Source organism: Coturnix japonica, chromosome 5, assembly GCF_054131305.1.
Source record: "Coturnix japonica strain WE chromosome 5, WE-NBRP24, whole genome shotgun sequence".
NCBI classification, from domain to species: Eukaryota; Metazoa; Chordata; class Aves; order Galliformes; family Phasianidae; genus Coturnix; species Coturnix japonica.
Genome location: NC_140667.1, coordinates 27,508,710 through 27,526,346, shown reverse-complemented (window position 1 = coordinate 27,526,346; position 17,637 = coordinate 27,508,710). Strand labels below are relative to the sequence as shown.

The window sequence follows — 17,637 nt, the reverse complement described above, 5'->3', positions numbered from 1 at the left end:
GGGAGTCAGGTGGCTTTCCTTGCTCCACAGCTGCTTCAGAGCCTCTTCATGAGCATTAGAACAGAGCAAAAACATTCACCCAGTTTTAAAGATTAAGAATCAATAAGGGACTCAAGAGTGTGTAAGGGGGATGATAATACTGGTGCTGGATCTGCCCTTTGTTGTGCTTGCCCTTTCCTTCAGCTTCACTGTTATTCTAGTGCGGCTAACAGAGGACATCCGCATGAGGTTGGGATTGACATGCCCTCACTGTCTCACTGTGCTGAGTGGTTGGGCCACGGCACTGCTGCTGGCAGAGGGGAGGTCCACCCCACTGAGAGGTGCACGGGAGGTAAGTCGTGGCCTGCAGGGAGCTGCAGCTGCTCAAGCATTTTTTAAATAGTACTGAATTTCTGTCTAGAAAATGTTACTCATTCAACTCACAAAGTCTTTCAGACCTGAGAGTTTCATGCAGAAAATGTGTTCAGGGAGCACCCCGGGATGCTAACCTCCAGGAACTGCTCCGCAGCCCTCCTCATGCACAGCTTTGAGCATGCTGCTTGGCAGTGCAGGGCCGGCTGGAGTCTATGGGGCAGAGCTGGTTCCAGTGTGTGCCTTGTGCAGGAGGCAGCATGGGGGAATGGTCTCTTGTTCAGAGCCATGACCTCAGCTCCCCTTCCAGTGCCTGCGTGTGCAGGAAGGTGAGGTGCACAGAAGGGCTGTGGAGGAGAGGGTGTACGTCTTTAGCTGAGCTAAAGTCAAATCAGATTTTATATTGTGGAATCTCATCTCTCCTTAATCTTCAGAGATTTATCAGAAAGCTTACAGTTAGGGCAGAGTGCTGTGGCATCTAATCTTTCCTCCTGCCTGTCACAGACAAATATATTTCACCTACTTAGTGTTACTCTAATCTGTGGCTAGAAGGGCTGAAGAATGGGATCTCTGCCACTTTGGGGGCATTTGCCCACCTACATTAGCAAAATGGCTAGGCTGCAAATCAGATGGGTCTTGAATGCAAGTTCATCTCTGTTCTTGAGAATCACTTCATGGAGAGAGGGATCTTTTGTCCTAAATAAGGACAATATATATGTAATGTAAAGTTTCCCCATGGGTATAGAGAAATGCAGTTGGGAAAGAGATGGAGCCAAAGAATAGCAACCAAGTAGATAATCTGAAGTATTATTAGTGCTCTATGTGGAACATGGGGTTTTGTTTCCTTTGCCTCCTGCATGAGAAACTTGAGAGAAAGGTTCCCTTGAAGGGGTCAGGTTTCCCCTTGCTGTTCTTCACTGGACATCCACCTGGACTTGCACAGGGAGGCAGCTACAAGTAGATCCTGAGAACATGCCCTATATTCTTAGCAAAGCACGGTTCTGTAGCTCACTGTGGGAGGAGTTTTCTGGTGGCAGCAGGCCTGGGCTCCTTTGTTTCAGTGCCTATAGGAGACTTTTTCACTGGTGCCCGCAGTTACCCCTTGGAACCCAGTGGGCTGCCCTTGTGCATGCTGAGCTCTGCCGCAACAGGCTACCCTAAGGGGAGTGGGATGGCCCACCTTCTGATGAAGCCTGTGCAGAGAACTCTGAAACCATATTTCTAGGTGTGCTTCCCTACAGGTCAGCTGTGTTGCTTCTCTTCGGGCTTAGTATTTGGTTAGTTCACCCTTTTGGAAGATCCTGCTACGTTCTGTTCTCTATGTAGTAATCTGTACCAAATGCACCCAGCTTCCAAAGCCTTTTGCCCTCTGAGATTTGCTTTTTGTTGTTGTTGTTGTTGTTTTTTTTTTAAGGTTCAGGGACAAGGTTGGATGCCATTTTTATCTGCTTTCCTCCTTCCCTGTTATCAAAAGGCATCTGAGGGCAGATGAAGGAAGCCACGCTACACCTTCACAGCATCTTAGTGGCACTACTCTCCCAGAAATGGCAATAAACCCACAGGCTGACAATGGCAATCTAACCTCTCATGTTGTTCCAAGCCCTGGCTGCATTATCTGTCAGGGAGATAATTCCTTGACCTTGTGGTCTGGGGATGAGCCCTTTGCTTAGTGATTAAGCCACTGCACTAGATAACACTCCCTGTTTAATCCCTTTGGTAGCTGCTGCTGGGGAGGGGACTGCAAAAATGCAGCAGTTTGCAATAGGTCTAGAGACCTCAGAAGCTGTGGTAACAGCATCGGATATGGCTGTGCGTGTCCATCCTCCTGACTTCATTTGCTGGCGGGCTGGAAAACAACCAGCTTATCTAGGGCACTACTTTATTGAGCGATGGAGCCATCTGGTGCAAAAACCAGAGCTGTCTGAGGGCTTAGACGTGTCAGAAATCAGAAGTCCCTCTGTGTATTGATCCTGTCTTCTATTGCTGTATAGAAAAAGGCTTGTAAATGCTTTTCTTTCAGTCTGTCCTGAATAACTTGCTAACCTTGCAGGCTTGGCCTAGAGTGGGAGGAAGAAAACTCCTACACCCAGATCCTCCCTACCCACTGTACCCCTGGTGCCTGCAAGTGAGAGCAGAGGGAGAGCTTTGATCAGGTCTCATGTGCAATCATAACATAGAGTGAGTGACTTGGGTTGGAAGGGGACCTCAAATATCATCTAATTCCAGCCCCCTGCAGCCGACATAGTTGCCAACCACTGAACCAGGCACCAGATCAGGCTATCCCATCCAGCCTGGCCTTGAACACCAGGAATAGGGTATTCACAACCTCTCTGGGCAGCCTGTGCCTCACCACCTTCTTGGTGAAAAACATCCCCCTGATGTCTAATACAAATTTCCTCTCCTTTGGTTTAAAACCATCCCCCTCATCCTATTGCTATCAACCCATGTAGGAGGTTTCGTTCTTCTAGACAGCTGCCTGTCCTCCCTTTCTGCTCAAAGTCCATCTTTTCTCATGTCACTACTGTATATTTGAGAATTACAAATTCCCTTTATTCTATCCCTTCTCTTTCAGAAGGACTCTACCCTCCTAGATCTAGCCCCAGCCTCAAGTTTCCTTTGGCCACAGTGTCACCTCATCCCAGGCGCAACAATGTGGTAGTTGTCACCCCATACTTGCATTTGAGGAACTGATTTGATCAGGAGCTCCAGATGCCCCTTAGCTGCTTCCCTGGAGCACAGAGGTTGTTCAAATCAAACTTTGCTGTTTCTTTCTTATCTCTTCTATTCATCAATTATTTCCTTTCCTCTTAGAAGACATTTGCATTTGGGCCTCCAACCTCCCCAACAGAAAAGACTGATGGCAATATCATCTTCTATAGAGTTATACTCCCTGGCCACCCTTGCTCCTTGCAGGATGTCTTCCTCTCTCTGAGCATCACAGTGTGTTGTCATGGAGAGGATGCAGTCAGCACCACGAGGTCAGTAGGTACTGCACAGCCTGTGAATTTCTAGAGCACAGGCATCAGCATGGATGCAAAGGGCCTCTGAGGACTCCAGGAAGCTCTGCAGAAATTCCCCTGGTAGCTGCATTATGGTAAATTTTCCGTGCGTTTGGGGACTCAGACAGTGACTGAATCACATGCCATCTGCATTATGATACAGCCCCTCTGCAGAACAGGCTCTGCAGATTGCTTTCCGTGGGAAATCAGATGAGTAGAACAGTGTATGCTGAGCAGAAGCTTTTGGAGAGGCCAGTAGCTCTCAGTGGGAACTTCAGTGCCTCCAGGAACCAGAATTACCACTTTTTCTTATTTATTGGGCCATAAAGAGAATGCATTGAAATACCTGACTGAACTAGAAGAGGTGAGCAGATCATTTGCAGTGTAGTGTGAATCACAGACACCTTCTGTTGTAAGACAGAGTCCCTTCTGCCTGGAAAATATTAGGACTTGCTGCATCCAAGAGACATAAGCTGGTGTGGCATCTACCATGCAAAGTGATGTGGAGTGTCTGCAGAGCAAATCTCAGATGTCAGGTGCACCAAGTAGCTCTGCATCAAGCACTGAAGGACCCTTCAGGCTGCCCACCTGCATCTGGTTTTCTAAAACAAGCTTCTCTGAATTTGCTTGATCCTGTGCAGCAGGAGGGGAAACAACATGGAGCATGAGCAGAAGTGAACCGTGGCTCAGAGCTGGTAAGATACACTTAAACATCCCCAAACTGTCCCAGCCCAGTGTGCTTAGAGTGATTGTTCCAGTAGCAGGGCTCACATTTGTACTGGTTTTAGTGCCAAAATACAGGTTCTTGGCTATGTGACTTGGTGTGGGTTTCTGGTGCCGTAATTGCTCTGCCCACCCACGTTACACCATCTGGGAAAACGGTGCAAGGGAATCAAATCTGCAGTGCTGTGCTGTATGAAAATCAAACAGCAGCATCCCTTTACTGCTCCAAAACATCCTATTTGTTCTATAGGTTTTCGACCTATGTCAGTCGAAGACCCAAAGCCTAGGCTCAGACAGCACCTGTAATTAATTGCTCGTGTAACAGGTTTGCCTCACTTTGAGGATCAGCAGGGTAAATAAGCTGGCTGGAAGCCTCTCCAGATCAGTGTGGACTTGGCTGCAGCCTGAGGCTGGCTCCCAGTGAGGGCTGCAGATGATGGCCTCAGGACCAAGCTGGTGAGGAGATGGGGGCACAGGTAACAAAGCTATGAACAGACTGGCCCTCTCCTGGGCCTGAACAAAATGCATGCAGATGGCCACTTTAACAAAGCTCTTAACTGTTGGCATAATGCTCAGGGCTTTATGGAAAGGAAATGTCTTTCTGCTTTACCTGCACATTCATGTTTTGAACTCCCTCCCCATTTATTTTCCCATCTCTCATAAATCATTAAATAACTGACAAAAATAGCACAGTTTACTTAGGAGGTGATTAAAAATGAGAAGAAATTATCCTATCACTCTCCCTAAACCCCAGACATTCCCAGTAGCATCCATCACAGAGCCAAACCTCTCATTCCCCACTGTTTAGCTTGCAGTCTGATAAAGGTGCCTCTGTGCCAGCTGTGCTGAGCAGCTCTCTGCAAATACCCAGGAATGCAGCACAGTGTATCAGCAGGCTTATTGCTGCACCTAAACCACCCACATCCACGTGACCCTGCATCCTGCTGTCCAGGTATGGGTCAAGCAAGAGGAAATTTCCATCAGGCTCTGAGAGACATAACCTATCCTAACACATTGTGGTTGGCATAAATAATAGAAAGGCTAAAGTATCTGGGCTGCATTAATTCCTGGAGAAGCTGTTAGCTGCAGTGAAGTAAGTAATGAGATGAATGTGTGACTTTAGTGTACTGAAAGAAAGAGTAGTGTAATTTCCTGCTGTTATAAATATAGTTATTTCAGGCCAGCCAGGATGGTGTAGGTATTCTCACTCAGCTCATGCCTGCTTTCTTTGTTTAACACTCCTATCTGTGTACCAGCCCATTCCCTCCAATGCACCTTCCTGGTGTAGGGAGCCTGCTTTGGTGTGGGGACTCGGTGATCTCTGGAGGTCCCTTCCAACCCCTACGATTCTGTGATTATTCCTTCCCAGACTTGCTCCTGGATGCCCCATAACCTGCACCATTCACCATTAGATTTCCTGTTTGAAAGCATAAATATTCTTACATTTCCTTTGCATGCTTAAATGTCTGAAGACAAGGGCTGAGAGTGGAGGCTACTGAAGCCCCAGCTGGAGAGCAGCAAGAGGAGCTACAACAGCAGAGGCTCAGGCATACCCTCCCCTTGCAACCAGGAGGTTAATTAGGGCTGCTGGGGGAACAGGGAGGGTGCGAGTGAGAGCTCCGGCTGAGCGCCAGCATGGCCTGGGGCAAGTCACATCCGTTCTTTCTGCTTCAGTCTTTCTGTGCTTAGGCCGGGAGCAATAACTCATTTACCTTGCAGTTCGGTCCTTGGATTGGATGCAGAGAGCTGTGTAAAGCACATAAAAGTAAAATAGCACTGGCAGTTTGATTTCATAATCCAGGATGTTTCTTGCTGCTGGTGGGATTTTGTAATGTGGGAGATTTCTTGCTGAATGACGGAGAGAAGAAATTAGTGCAAAGTTGCAAGAGAAGTATTTGGGTCCTTTTAGACTAGAATCCTACAGTATCAAGGTTGTGTTTCACAGCGAAGAGCCATGCTAAAATGAATAGGCACAGAACAAAAGAATCACACCCAGAACTGAATATTTTATGCCCTAGCGTTAACAGGCATATGGGACACGGGGCATATCCTATTACAAAGGCTCTGACCACTCACCTTCCCCAGAGTGTTGGTTGCTGTGCATAAATGAAGAACGCATTTCGAGGTACTGTCTGGAAGCTTCCAACAAGGGGATGTGGTGCTGCACTCCCACAGCAAGTTGTGTTAGGGCTCCATCAGCTCACTTCAGAGCAAGCCAGTACCCCTCTTTGCTGAGGACAGCCTTCTTTTTCAACTATGACAGTAGGTCTGAACCTAACAAACTAAATTACTTAGGTCCTTAACTCAGCAAAGCATTAAGTGAGCTTACACAGGTGTCCTCTGAAAGGATCCTGCATGATGTGAGAGCAGGTGGATCCCTCCCAGAGCACCTCCACTATTCTAGATATGGAGACTGCTCTGCTGGGCAACCGCCCGGACCCAGGTCTGCAAAGCAAGTGTGAGCAGAGAGCCACAGCCACCACCTGCACTAACTGCTCTTGTGTCTTGTTCCCATACACCCTGCACTTGAATTAAAAACAAACAAACAAAAAACCCCCACACAACCTGAAAAACTGCATTCTAGCTACAATGTCTTAACCAGCAGAGGAAGGAGAGCCACACACCAAAGCAAATACTTTCTTTAGGTATAATGCCTGGTGGCAATGAAAAGCCAAAGCCATTTTCAGGTAGGATGTCATCAGCCTGGCTTTCTCAAGGGTCAAAAAGGGAGCAGAAAATGTCACCTCCCTGAGGAGAGCTAATGGATGTGGCCTTTAGAAAAACCTCTGGAAAACTTCTGACTTTGCATTGCAAATACTGTATTCCCCACACCTCCCTGTCCAAGGTCGGCTTAGTAAAGCTATTCACACCTCTCAGACCTGTGCATATTGCATGTTCACAAATTAAGGTGAGAAATCTCATCTTTGCACCTTTCTTATCCATGCTGTGAAAGTGTTTATGATAAACTGGGTTAAAAATACTTAGTAAAACATTAAGTGCCGGGGAGTGCAGCTGTGCCTCCTAATAGCTTTTGAATGTGTCTGACAAATATAACCTTGACAGAGAAATCACAGTTTAGAGATCAATTTTTTACTAAGAGGTAGCATTCAGAAGAGACAAAGTGCTGGAACTTCCACCAGCACTGAAGGCCTCCAGCTTTAACTGAATATGAACCTCAAGACCTCGTGGTCTCATGGTTCCTTCTTTTTAACATTTAGATAATGGAGTCTCTCTCCTGAGTGTTGCAATATCTCAACTTCAGAAACTCTTCAAACAGAGTGGTTTCAAGCAGGTTAAATTCTAGTAGGAGTTCCAGTCCATTGGCAGAGCTAACCTATACAGCACGTTATAGGCAGGGTTACAGGTTAGCGCACATGTGTTTGGTTTCAGACTTGACAGCGTAGTGGCATTTAGATCTAGATTTTGGGTTGATCCACTAGATCTACAGGATCCAATATGAAATCTAGTTAGAAGGAGAAACCTGGGAATTCAATGCTAGCCAGACCTCTGATGTGCTATTAGTCACGGAAATTTCCCAGTACAGGGCATTTGTTGCTTTTAAAGTGCAGACAAGTCCAAGATCTAGAGGTCGTTCTGTAGCAGGCATGCACATGATCTAGAAGCAAATTCTTTGCTACAACCTCGTGATTATAACAGACTGATAGCCTAAAACACATTTTCTATTCTGAGGAGAGAACCAACTTATCTTTCTGTAGAACCTGACCAAATGTTATCAGTTCCTCCTGCACCTTGAATAAGCTGTGATCTACTTCTGAGCAACCAGATAATGTGCTGCTTGCTTTGATTCTTAGTTCTTTCTGGCCTGCAGCTCAGTATCACAGATATAAAATAAGCCTAATCTAAAAACACCATATGTTTTGCACACATCTCAGGGCTTCATTTCAATTGCCATAGAAATCTAGCAGTAAAACTCCTCGTATAAACAGAAGCATAAGGAGACCCAGGAAATACCCCTCATGACTCCACTCAACTAGTTGACTTTGTTTTCCACGTCACGACTTTAAACACCTATAACCTCCATTGACTCTCACAAGCTCTGTTTTGAAATATCTACTGACATGAAAAAAGTCCACACACAAATCTGTATCTTTTGGAAAAAAAAATAGTTTTTTTTCAAAGACTGCACATTCAAAACTCAAGCTGCACACTGCGCAAAATAGGAACAGAGGTTAGCCAATCCAATTACCACCACCGAGGTGTGCTTTGATTAGTTTGGCTGTAGCCCCAAGATGTCAAACTCAGTCAGCAGCAAGACACGGACTTGAGGTGTAATTACAGTCAGTAGCCAAGGAGTCTCTCCTGGGCTGTAAAAATTTTCTTGATCTGCACTGGAAATGCAACATCAGAAGGTAAAATGCAGCGTTAAGGGAATAAATGATGGTGGCTGTGTCCACTCATCTGCCCATCACGTTGCACACTGCAGTACAAACAACACATAAACATGACTGGTGGTACAGCAGGGCAGCAGGATTGCTTTCTCTTTTGAAATCACTTGTAGTTTCAAGGAAGAGAGTGAAGTGACAGGCTCCTAGCTGGAAACAGGAGCACCGCTGTCCTTCCCACAGCTGTGCATTGTTTAGGTTTTGGTGTTACCTGACCATTTTCACCAATGGATGTGCTTTTTTTTTTTTTTTTTTTTTTTTTCAGTAACACCACAAACAAACAAATAAATAAATCAGTACTTTGTGCTTTGTTGGCATATTTCATCCAAAGCCCTGGAAGCGCTTTGCCAAGCCATGTGTTACTATTTCTTGCGAGCCACATCAATCCCAAGAGTCTGATTCTGCTTCCTTTTATATCATTAGGAGCAGGGCCAGCCCACAAGGATGCGCCTGATGTTACACAGTAAGCCAACAACTGAGCTAGCATAACTCAGGTGTCCCACTTCTTGCTTTTTGTGCCATCTGCCCATACAGCACCAGTTGCTCTGATTCAAAGAGGGCGAGTTTCATCAGATTACTTCATTTCCAACACTCCTTTTACAGTGTCTCCAGCCTTGCAGGATACCAGAGTGTGCTTGGTCTACTGCTGTTAGAGCCTTCTGAGAGGTAAGCAATCTATGCATGTGACACTGCATGTCTGAATCAATATCAACCTTCTTCTGGTTTTCTCTTCCCCTGTGTTGTACGTCAGAGACATCTGCAAGGAAATGAGAACCTGGCTCTTCTTGCTGCTTCTCTCCCTTGCTCCAGGTTTGACAGCTATCACCACAGCAGCCCAGCACAGTGTCACGGATGGTGGAGCACAGGGCTGGCATTGCCTGGAGCCAGAAAAAAAAGCCCAGAATGTGCCTGGTTTGGATGCGGGTTTGTAACTGCAATCTGGCAGAGAGTTAACATGGAGAACCGGAACAGAACACTGACTTGAATGCTGTCCATGGGGCGTAGGAAGGCTTTTCACATTTCCAGTGCATTCATGTCAAAAGATCTTGTTTCCTTCAAAATAGTATTGAGTTAGTTGTAAAAAAATGCCATGATCCTCACCTAAGAGAATCTGTAACGTACCTTATTTTGTGCACCTACTCTTTCTTGTGCCCTAAAACAATAATGCAACTGATAGCACCAAGGGACAGACGAAAGCTGCCCTACTCAGCAGACAACAATAAGAGCTGGGTGCCAGCCTCATTGCAAGCAGCTCATGCAGTCAGTAGTTTGGAAGAGATCTCTGGCATATGCCTCATCCAGCCTCCTGCTCAAAGCAGGCTGAGCTGGAGAAGGTTGCTCAGGGTCTCGTCAAATATGAATATTCCCAGCATGGATATTCCTCAGCCCCTTTATGCAATCTGTTTGCAGATTTCCATTTGCATGTTTGCAACAAGAGCCAGCTTCCATAGGTTTGTTAATTTTTATATCTTAATGTACAAATGGGTTGTTTGGATGACTGTCAGCTTGTGGATTGCCCACAGACTTCTTTCCTTCTTCCACTCCTCTGAAAGAAGAAACTTTACAGACCTTTCCAAGAGACACTCGGAAAGGAGGGTAAGGATACTGGGGAGAGGCCACAGCTGCAAACAGCAGAAGTGAAACTGTGGTGTTTGTAAGTACTTTTACCAGCTTCTACCCAGCTTGGATTGTAATGCCTGCTTATACGGTGTTATGAAGCCTGACTCTCGTCCCGAGCTTTCTTTCCTTGATGTTTGATATCAGCAGTGACTGAGACATGCCCGGGGGCACATGGACTTCTCCATCTTCCTGGATTTACAGCAGCTTTGAAAATGCAATCCTATAACTTAAACCACACTGAAAGTCACTCAAACCCAAATGAGCTGGGTTGGTTTGGGTTCTTTGTCAATAGGCTCTAAGAGTAGCCCATAGTCTCTATTGCCTGTTTTTCCAACAACAAAAATAGTGCAGCTGTAGTCAGCTCCAGTTTAGATAATCAGTTTGTAACTCACAGGTATCACGCAAAGTTCTTCTGCAGCCCTCTGTGCTCATGGGGAGGAGGATGCAAAAACTCACTTCCCCTCTGTGGATATGACTGAGGTCAGTCCTTAAAACACATCCAGAACAAAAATGAGTTTTAAAAAGTTTGTGAAATAGCTGCCACGTTTTTGTGCGGTACCCTGCTCCCCCAAAGTAATAAATTAGGGTGCTTAGCTTTGTTGTTATTCTTCTTAATGTTAAATGTTAATGCAGAAGAGCTTTCTGATGTGTTATGAGGGACAACTGATAACGTATCCCCACCAAGATCTTTCATTTCTTATCCAGGCTAGCGTGCAGCTCTGCTTCCAAGGCCATCTTGTCAAAGGTGCGCGTGTTGGTCTCCTCCCGCACCCTTTCCCGGACATGGAAGGATGCCCGAGCTACAGACCTGGCATTTTCTAAGACGGTCTTCTTCTCCTTGAAGATCTGCTCGCTCCTCTCAAGTTTCCTCTCTATAGATAGGAGAATCTCCCTGCGCCGTAAGTCCTCATACTGTTCCACTTTTTGCTTGTTCATCTTCTGCACTTTCTCCTTCTCCAGACGGCTCATGACCAACCTGCGGGCTTTTTCCTGGACCACCTCTTCAGCCACCTGTGCAGCATGCTGGAGCTTCCTCTCTGTCTCTTTAGCCAGGGCCTCCAAGTGCTCTTTCTGCTCTCTTTCCTTCTTCTCTGCTGCCAGCTTGGCTCTCTGGATCTGCATGTCCTCCCGCCTGGCCTTCTCCCTCAGCTCCTGGTTCCTCTTCTCCACTAGCTGCTCATAGTTCTCCTGAGCCTTGGACAAGCTCATCTCCAAGGAGGCCTTCAGCATTTCCTTCTCCTCTGCCTCTTGCTTGGCCAGTTCCTTGAGCAAAGTCTCGTGCTTCTGCTTCTCTGCTTGGTTGAGCAGCTTCCTCTCCTTCTGCAGCCGCACCTCCTTCCTCTGCCTCTTCTGCGCGGCCGTGGACAGCTTCTCCTGCAGGAGCTGTTCCTCTCGCTCCCGCTGCTCCTTCTTGCTGTCCTCCTTTGCCTTCAGATTGTGCTCTTGATGGAGCTTCTTCTGCTTGTCCTCCTGGACGGCTCTTTCCAGCTTCTCCCTCCGCAGCCGCTCCTGCTTTTCCGCCTGCTCCCGCCACCTCTCCTCACATACCTGCCGCTGCTTCTGCTTCAGCAGGGCGACCTCCTGCTGCTCCTGGCTCAGCTTTCCCCGCCGCTTCTCCACCTGGCTCTCCCACATCCGCTGGCCCTGCAGGAGGGCTTTCTGCTTCTCCTTCTCCTCCTGCTCCTTCCGCTGCTCCGCCAGGCGCCGCTGGCTGTCCCACTGCAGGTGTGCCGCCTGCCGCTGCTCTCGCAGGAGGTTGGCCTCCTGGTGCTTGGCGATCATCAGCGCCGCGATCTTCTTGTCCCTCTCGGGCACCTCCGAGAGGCCCTTCTTCCTCTTCACCTCCCTGACGATCCTCTCCACCCTCTGCGCGGTCTGTGGCGAGTGGCTGAGATCACCCAGGCTGAAGCTGCGCCCCAGCAGGGAGCCGTCGGCCACCCGGCCCCGGCCGCGCCCCTTGCCCCCCAGCCCTCGCAGGCTCTCCCCGCTGTACGAGGACGACGCTCCCGACTCCGAGGAGGTCTTGCCCCAGCTGCCCTCCCGTCGCTTTTGCAGCGAGTCCAGGGAATGGCTCTTGGCCTTGGCACCCCCTGACGCCCCAGCCTTCCCCACGGGACGGGGCCCGGCGGCGGTGGTGGCAGCCCGCGGGGCGAGGCGTGCGGCGGGCGATGGAGGCAGGCTGCCGAGCGGAGCGAGGATGCGCCGCTTCTCCTCGCGGATAATCCTCTCCCGCTCCTCGCGGCATTGCTGCAGCTTGCGGCGGCGCTCCCGCTCGTAGGCCTCGTAGAGCCCGGTGGCCACCCGCATGGACCGACCGGGAGCCTCGCGCAGCAGGTCGCCCAGCGCCCGCGGCAGCAGCTCCACCGGCCGCACGGCGCAGCGGGCGCAGGCCTCCAGGGAGCGGGGGCTGGTCAGCACGTAGCGGCTGCCCTCCGCCGCCGCGCAGTCGAAGTTGTACAGGTCCAGGTGCAGCAGCGGGGACTGCTCCCCGGGTCGGGACGTCTCCCCGGGTGTCGCCGCCGCCGTCGCCCCGCCGGGTGCGGGGCAGGGCTGCGCGGGGGGCTCTGCCGGGGGCTCCACCATGGTTGGGCCTGCGAGGAGAGAGCGGTGGCGGGTGAGCCTGCGGTCCCCTTTGTCCCCCCGGCACGGTGCTACGGATGGATGGAGCGGCCGAGCAGGGGCGGGAGTTCGGTGCCCGGTGGGGTGGGATTGGGGCGCACGGGGCGGTTGGTAGCGACGGTGTTTTGCGACCATCCGTGGGGGTGTCTGCAGCGTACGGGCTGGGGACGCGGGGGGTCTCCGGGGCACACGAGGTGAGAGGGCAGCCCCATACCCGCCCCTCCGGTGCTCCCGTGCACGGGGGGTGCGTAGCCGCGGGTCGGGGCGTTGGGGCTGCCGCCCGGGCTGCGGGCGGGGGAGTTCGTTTGTGCGGGGGGGTGGACTCGGGCTGCGAGGGAGGATGCTCACGGGGGGACTGAACCGCGGCAGTTTGGGGTGAGGGGTATTTGGGGCGGGGGTGCTCCGGCCGCGAACGGGGGGCGCGGGGGCGCGTCCGAGCTGCGGGAGGCACTCACCGGGCGGGCGCGGCGGGCAGCCCCGCGCTTTGTCTCGGAGGCGGCGGCCGCGGGGATCAGGTGGCCGGCGGCGGCGGAGGCGGCGGCAGCGGCGGTTCCTCCATGGCACCCGCGGGGCGGCGGCGGGCACGGCGGCCGCCCGCAGGCTGCGTGGCCCCGCGCCGCCCGCCGCAGCCCCGCCGCAGCCCCGCCGAGCCGCGCTCCCGAGCGGGGGCGGGCGGAGGCGGGCGCGGGGGACCCGCCCCGAAGCCCCCGCGCCGGGGCCGGGCCGGGCGGTGCCGCTGCCGCGCCAGGCGGGTGTCCCGCCGTGCACCCGCCGTCCCCGTGTCCTTCCGTGCACGCGTCCTTCCCGCAGTGAAAAGCGCTTTCTGAGTCGTGCCCCCTATTTTGCGCAGTGCCCGCGCGCGGAGAAGCCCATCCGCGTTTACGGTCGATAAGAGAGAGTCGCAAGGAGGAAGGATGCTAGCCCAGTTTTGCAGATGGCAAACAGCCGCAGGGAGATGAAGGTGGCCTGCCTGGGGCCGCTGGGAATCTGTGTCAGAATGGAACAGAACGGCACAGCGCTCAAATTTCAGCACAAAGCACTTTCCAGCTACATACCCCTATTCCCTTTAGTGCTAATGCAAGCTACCGCTTGCTGCAGAGATAAGTCAGGACTGAGAAGGAGGGAACTGGAACAATGTTGCAGGCAGTACAGTACCGCTTTCCAGGTACCCGCTTGGAACAGGCTGGCTGCAATTACTGTGGTAGATTCAGAATTTCTGTAGGCATCCAGAGCTCAACAAGCCACAGTGGGATTGAAGACGCCTTGCTTTAGAAATCCCATGCAGCAGGGAGGGCATCATTGCTGGTTGTGGAGTGCAGAGCGTCTGTGCCACACAGTGGAGCAACTCTGTTTTTGTCAGACGCAGGAGTAGCAAATGCTTGTTAGACACTGTGTTGTGACTTCAGTAGACTTCAGCAATTTATCACGTAGCCAGTATGGATGCAGCTTAATCTGCTTTGTTTCAATAAGGAAGGACAAGGCAGTCATCAGAGAGCTTCCAGGATAATCCAGAACAATAACAGAGAGTGAGAGAAAGACCTAGGAAAGGCCTAGGGAGTCCTGGGGAGAAGCTAGAGAGCTGCAGGTTGGTGGTGTATGTGTGGAGATGTATTTAGTATGAGAAAAGACTTTGAATCTATCTCATCCTCTATGCTGATGGATGCGCACAGTGAGGATGCACTGAGTGGGCAAACTGCACCAATGAACCATATTGATTTATCTGATCTAATTCATTCATCATCATCATAGTCTGTAGGGGGTGGTTATAAAGCTTGGTAATTAGTTATGTGAACATCCTCGGGTCAGGGAGCAGCTTTCTACTGTCAGAAGAGCCTGGCTCACTGCTGACGGTGCTGACCATGAACAGGAGCTGCAGCACAGCAGCTGTCAAGCCATGATTGCACTCTTTTCATGGAAACTCATTAGCTGGTAAGTGTGCATGCCCAGTGAGGCATGGGTTTCCTGGGGCTTTTGGCAGGTTGCTATTTCAGCTTGGAATGGAGCTGTAGCTGGACCTTGACTTTTCAGGTTTCTGTGTGGATCTTTAGAGCTCCCATAAGCAGCCACCCAAATGCAGTGGGAATGGGGCTTGTCAGACAGCTTGAGAAGTAGCTGGATATGACTTTTGGAGACGTTAGCATATGCTATCTAAACACTGAAGTCATATCCCCATCTTATCAAGACTAAGGGAAACTTGGGATGGGGCAGGAGGTGCCCTCTGGAGGAGCCGAAGAGGTTCACTGCTTACGTGTCAGTTCCCCCCCACACCATTTAAAACCCTTTTAGCTGGAAGTGAGAGAAATCTATGCATGCAGGCTGAGCAGTACTATAGGGTTACCTTCCTCCTTTGATTTATCAAAATTTCCTTCTTTGCATCACTGCTAATGAAAGCAAGAGATGCAGGGCAGTGGGAAATCATGCCTACAGGTTATGGAGATGGAAATATTTGTTTCAAGTCAATGAGTTCTTCTGTATGCTCTCCACTCATGTGTAATAATTAATCCTTCCCAGTCTGGCTCTAGAACTGCCTGTACCTGGGTTTTCCCCCAGTTTGCTTGGGAGAGCAGTTTCACAACCTATGAAAGCCCTTGAGTAAAATGTAATTAGTTAACTCTCTGCTTTGGTTTTTCCTTACTGTTTTATCTTCTCTGGAAAGTAGTTTGCCTTTTTTGGCTAGAAGTTCTCTCCTGCTTGAGCTTAAGCCTTACAAATGTTTGTAAACCATTTCCAAATTCCCTCAGAGCCAAGGAAAACATATCCTCATTGTAAACCAACTGCCTGTAGTTGCACAAGCAGCTATCACCCTCCTTCTGAACTCGTTCCAGAGCGTCAGTCCTCCCATAGCTGCTGCTGCTGATGGGCTGAGCCAGGGCTTCTACCAAGCATTTGCCTCCATGTGTCCTGGCATAGGCAGGCTGTGCACACAGCCCTGATGCCTGTTCACTGCCTTCCTTCTCTCTTGCATCTCCCCTTCTGTAGCTGGCTAGTTCTTCTAAGGAGGCTTTGGCTTTGACTTTAACAGTTTGTCTTTCTAGGACTGTTTCCCCCTCCACCATGGGAATGTTAGCTGGTGCATTATTTCCTCTTTGCTAAGTAGCAACAAGCAAAAGTTTTCCAGGTTGGTTGACTCCCGTCTCCATCTGTTTTGCAATTTCTGCTTTCTCTTTCTCATGCTGTTTACACTGTTGCTGGGAGGACCCTGACCAAACTGTTGCGAACCACAGGTCTCTTCCCTGCCAGGGGCAGCCCCCGCACACCAGAGCCTCACAGCACAGCCTTCCCCTGTCAGTGGGAAGTTTGATGAACCATTTTAAGACTTTCATGAGGCACTGAGTCTAATACCTAATTATGAACATGAGTCCTATGAGACCTGGTTGGTAGCCAGGCCTGAAACCCAACACACCACAGTGCTGGTGCAATAGCCTGACAAAAGCCAAAATCCTCCTCTGGAATACTTCAGTCTTGCTGGAGTCTAAGGCTAAGATTTAAGCTGTGCTAATGGCAAGCTGTTATTAGCATTCATCTTGTCACAGAATCACAGAATCACAGAATGAGCCGGGTTGGAAGAGACCTCAAGGATCATGTAGTTCCAACCCCCCTGCCTGGCAGGGCCACCAAACATACACATTTACTAGATCAGGTTGCCCAGGGCCCCGTCCAACCTGGTCTTGAACACCTCCAAGGACGGGGCATCCACAACCTCCCTGGGCAGCCTGTTCCAGGACCTAACCACTCTCCTAGTGAAGAACTTCCCCCTAACATCCAACCTAAATCTTCCCTCTTTCAACTTAAAACCATTTCCCCTAGTCCTGCTTTATCAGCCCTTTCGAAGAGTTTACTTCCCTCCTAGGATTAAGTTCCCTTCAGGTATTGAAAGGCTGCAATGAGGTCACCCCGCAACCTTCTCTTCTCCAGGCTGAACAAACCCAACTCCCTCAGCCTGTCCTCATAGGGGAGGTGCTCCAGCCCCCTGATCATCTTCGTGGCCCTCTTGGACCCTTTCCAAAATCTCAATGTCCTTTTTGTACTGAGGGCTCCACACCTGGAATTGTCGGGCAGTGCCACCAGAGGGCGGTGGCGACCCGGGTGGGGCCGACCCGAGGCTGAGCGAGCAGACAGGGCCGGATAAGGGAGCTCGGCCTCTTTAAGACCCGCGCGTCGCGTTCCAGGCCCCGCCCCGTGCGCGGCCGACCAGGCGGGGCCTGGAACGCGACGCGCGGGCGGTTGGGGGCGGGCAAGACGGCGGCGCCGGCCGGGGCGCGAGGCCGCCGACCTTCAGCCCCGAGCTCGCACCCCACCGCCCCTCCGCCACAGCCGGGCCGGTGAGCTGCCGAAGGGAGAAGCAGAGGGCGGGGTGTGGGGTGTGGGGTGTGGGGCCCGCGTCGTTCACCTGGGCGGGCGAGGAGACGGGAGGAAGAGGTGATAAAGTGCTGTGGTGCGTTGGGTCCGCTCGGCGGTGGGTTGGCGTTAATACGGTTTGTGTTGTGCATGGGGTGATGGCGTGAGGCCGAGGGGGGTGGGAGGGTGTCGGTGTTGAGCAGGGGGTGTCCTGGAGCTCGTAGGGCTGGGGTAGGAGGGCAGCGGTCCGCCCGCCTCTCGCTGTGCCTTTGTGCGTGTTCCCGTCATTGCTGTTATGTAATGGTGCTGCTCCTGGCAGCCTCACGCGTTGTCAGTGCGAGCTCGGAGCTTTCTGGAGCGGCTCGTTGAGAACAATGGGAGCAAAAGTTCCTCGGAGGGGGGTTGTGAGCTCCGCGATTCCTTCTGCTGGAGAGCTGAGCGTCTCCGGAACGCCTTCACTGTGCCCTGCGTTCAGCTCGTCTCTCTGCTCTCAGGGGCTGCAGACACCGGGCACCAGCACCCTGCCTCATAGCCGGCAGCACAGTGCCTCTCTCCTGCACTAAGAACGATTTTTACACTTTATT

General features: G+C 51.0%; 2 protein-coding genes across 20 annotated transcripts in view; one reads left to right on the top strand and one right to left on the bottom strand.

The window, feature by feature from the left end:
• Positions 1–8,178: 8,178 nt before the first annotated feature.
• CCDC177 (coiled-coil domain containing 177) lies at positions 8,179–13,836 on the bottom strand. 2 transcript variants are annotated; one of them, XM_015864722.3, is made up of 2 exons: positions 13,171–13,836; positions 8,179–12,687 (listed from the first exon to the last, which is right to left on the bottom strand). In XM_015864722.3, exon 2 carries the CDS (start codon positions 12,677–12,679, stop codon positions 10,787–10,789), a length of 1,893 nt encoding a protein of 630 aa, XP_015720208.2. In that variant the 5' UTR covers positions 12,680–12,687; positions 13,171–13,836; the 3' UTR covers positions 8,179–10,786. The 2 variants fall into 2 exon arrangements, with proteins under 2 accessions (XP_015720208.2, XP_085405082.1); XM_085548956.1 differs by lacking the exon at positions 13,171–13,836 and having other exon boundaries at positions 8,179–12,865.
• Positions 13,837–16,933: 3,097 nt separating this feature from the next.
• SUSD6 (sushi domain containing 6) overlaps positions 16,934–17,637 on the top strand; it is a 68,881-nt gene continuing 68,177 nt past the window's right edge. For 9 of the 18 annotated variants that reach the window (XM_085548976.1, XM_015864724.2, XM_085548975.1 and 6 more), the window contains exon 1: positions 16,934–17,037. The gene's annotated coding sequence lies outside the window, so the exon portion shown is untranslated. Of the gene's footprint in view, positions 17,191–17,637 lie in introns of all 18 variants that reach the window. The other 9 variants (XM_085548979.1, XM_085548963.1, XM_085548973.1 and 6 more) reach the window with 3 other exon arrangements.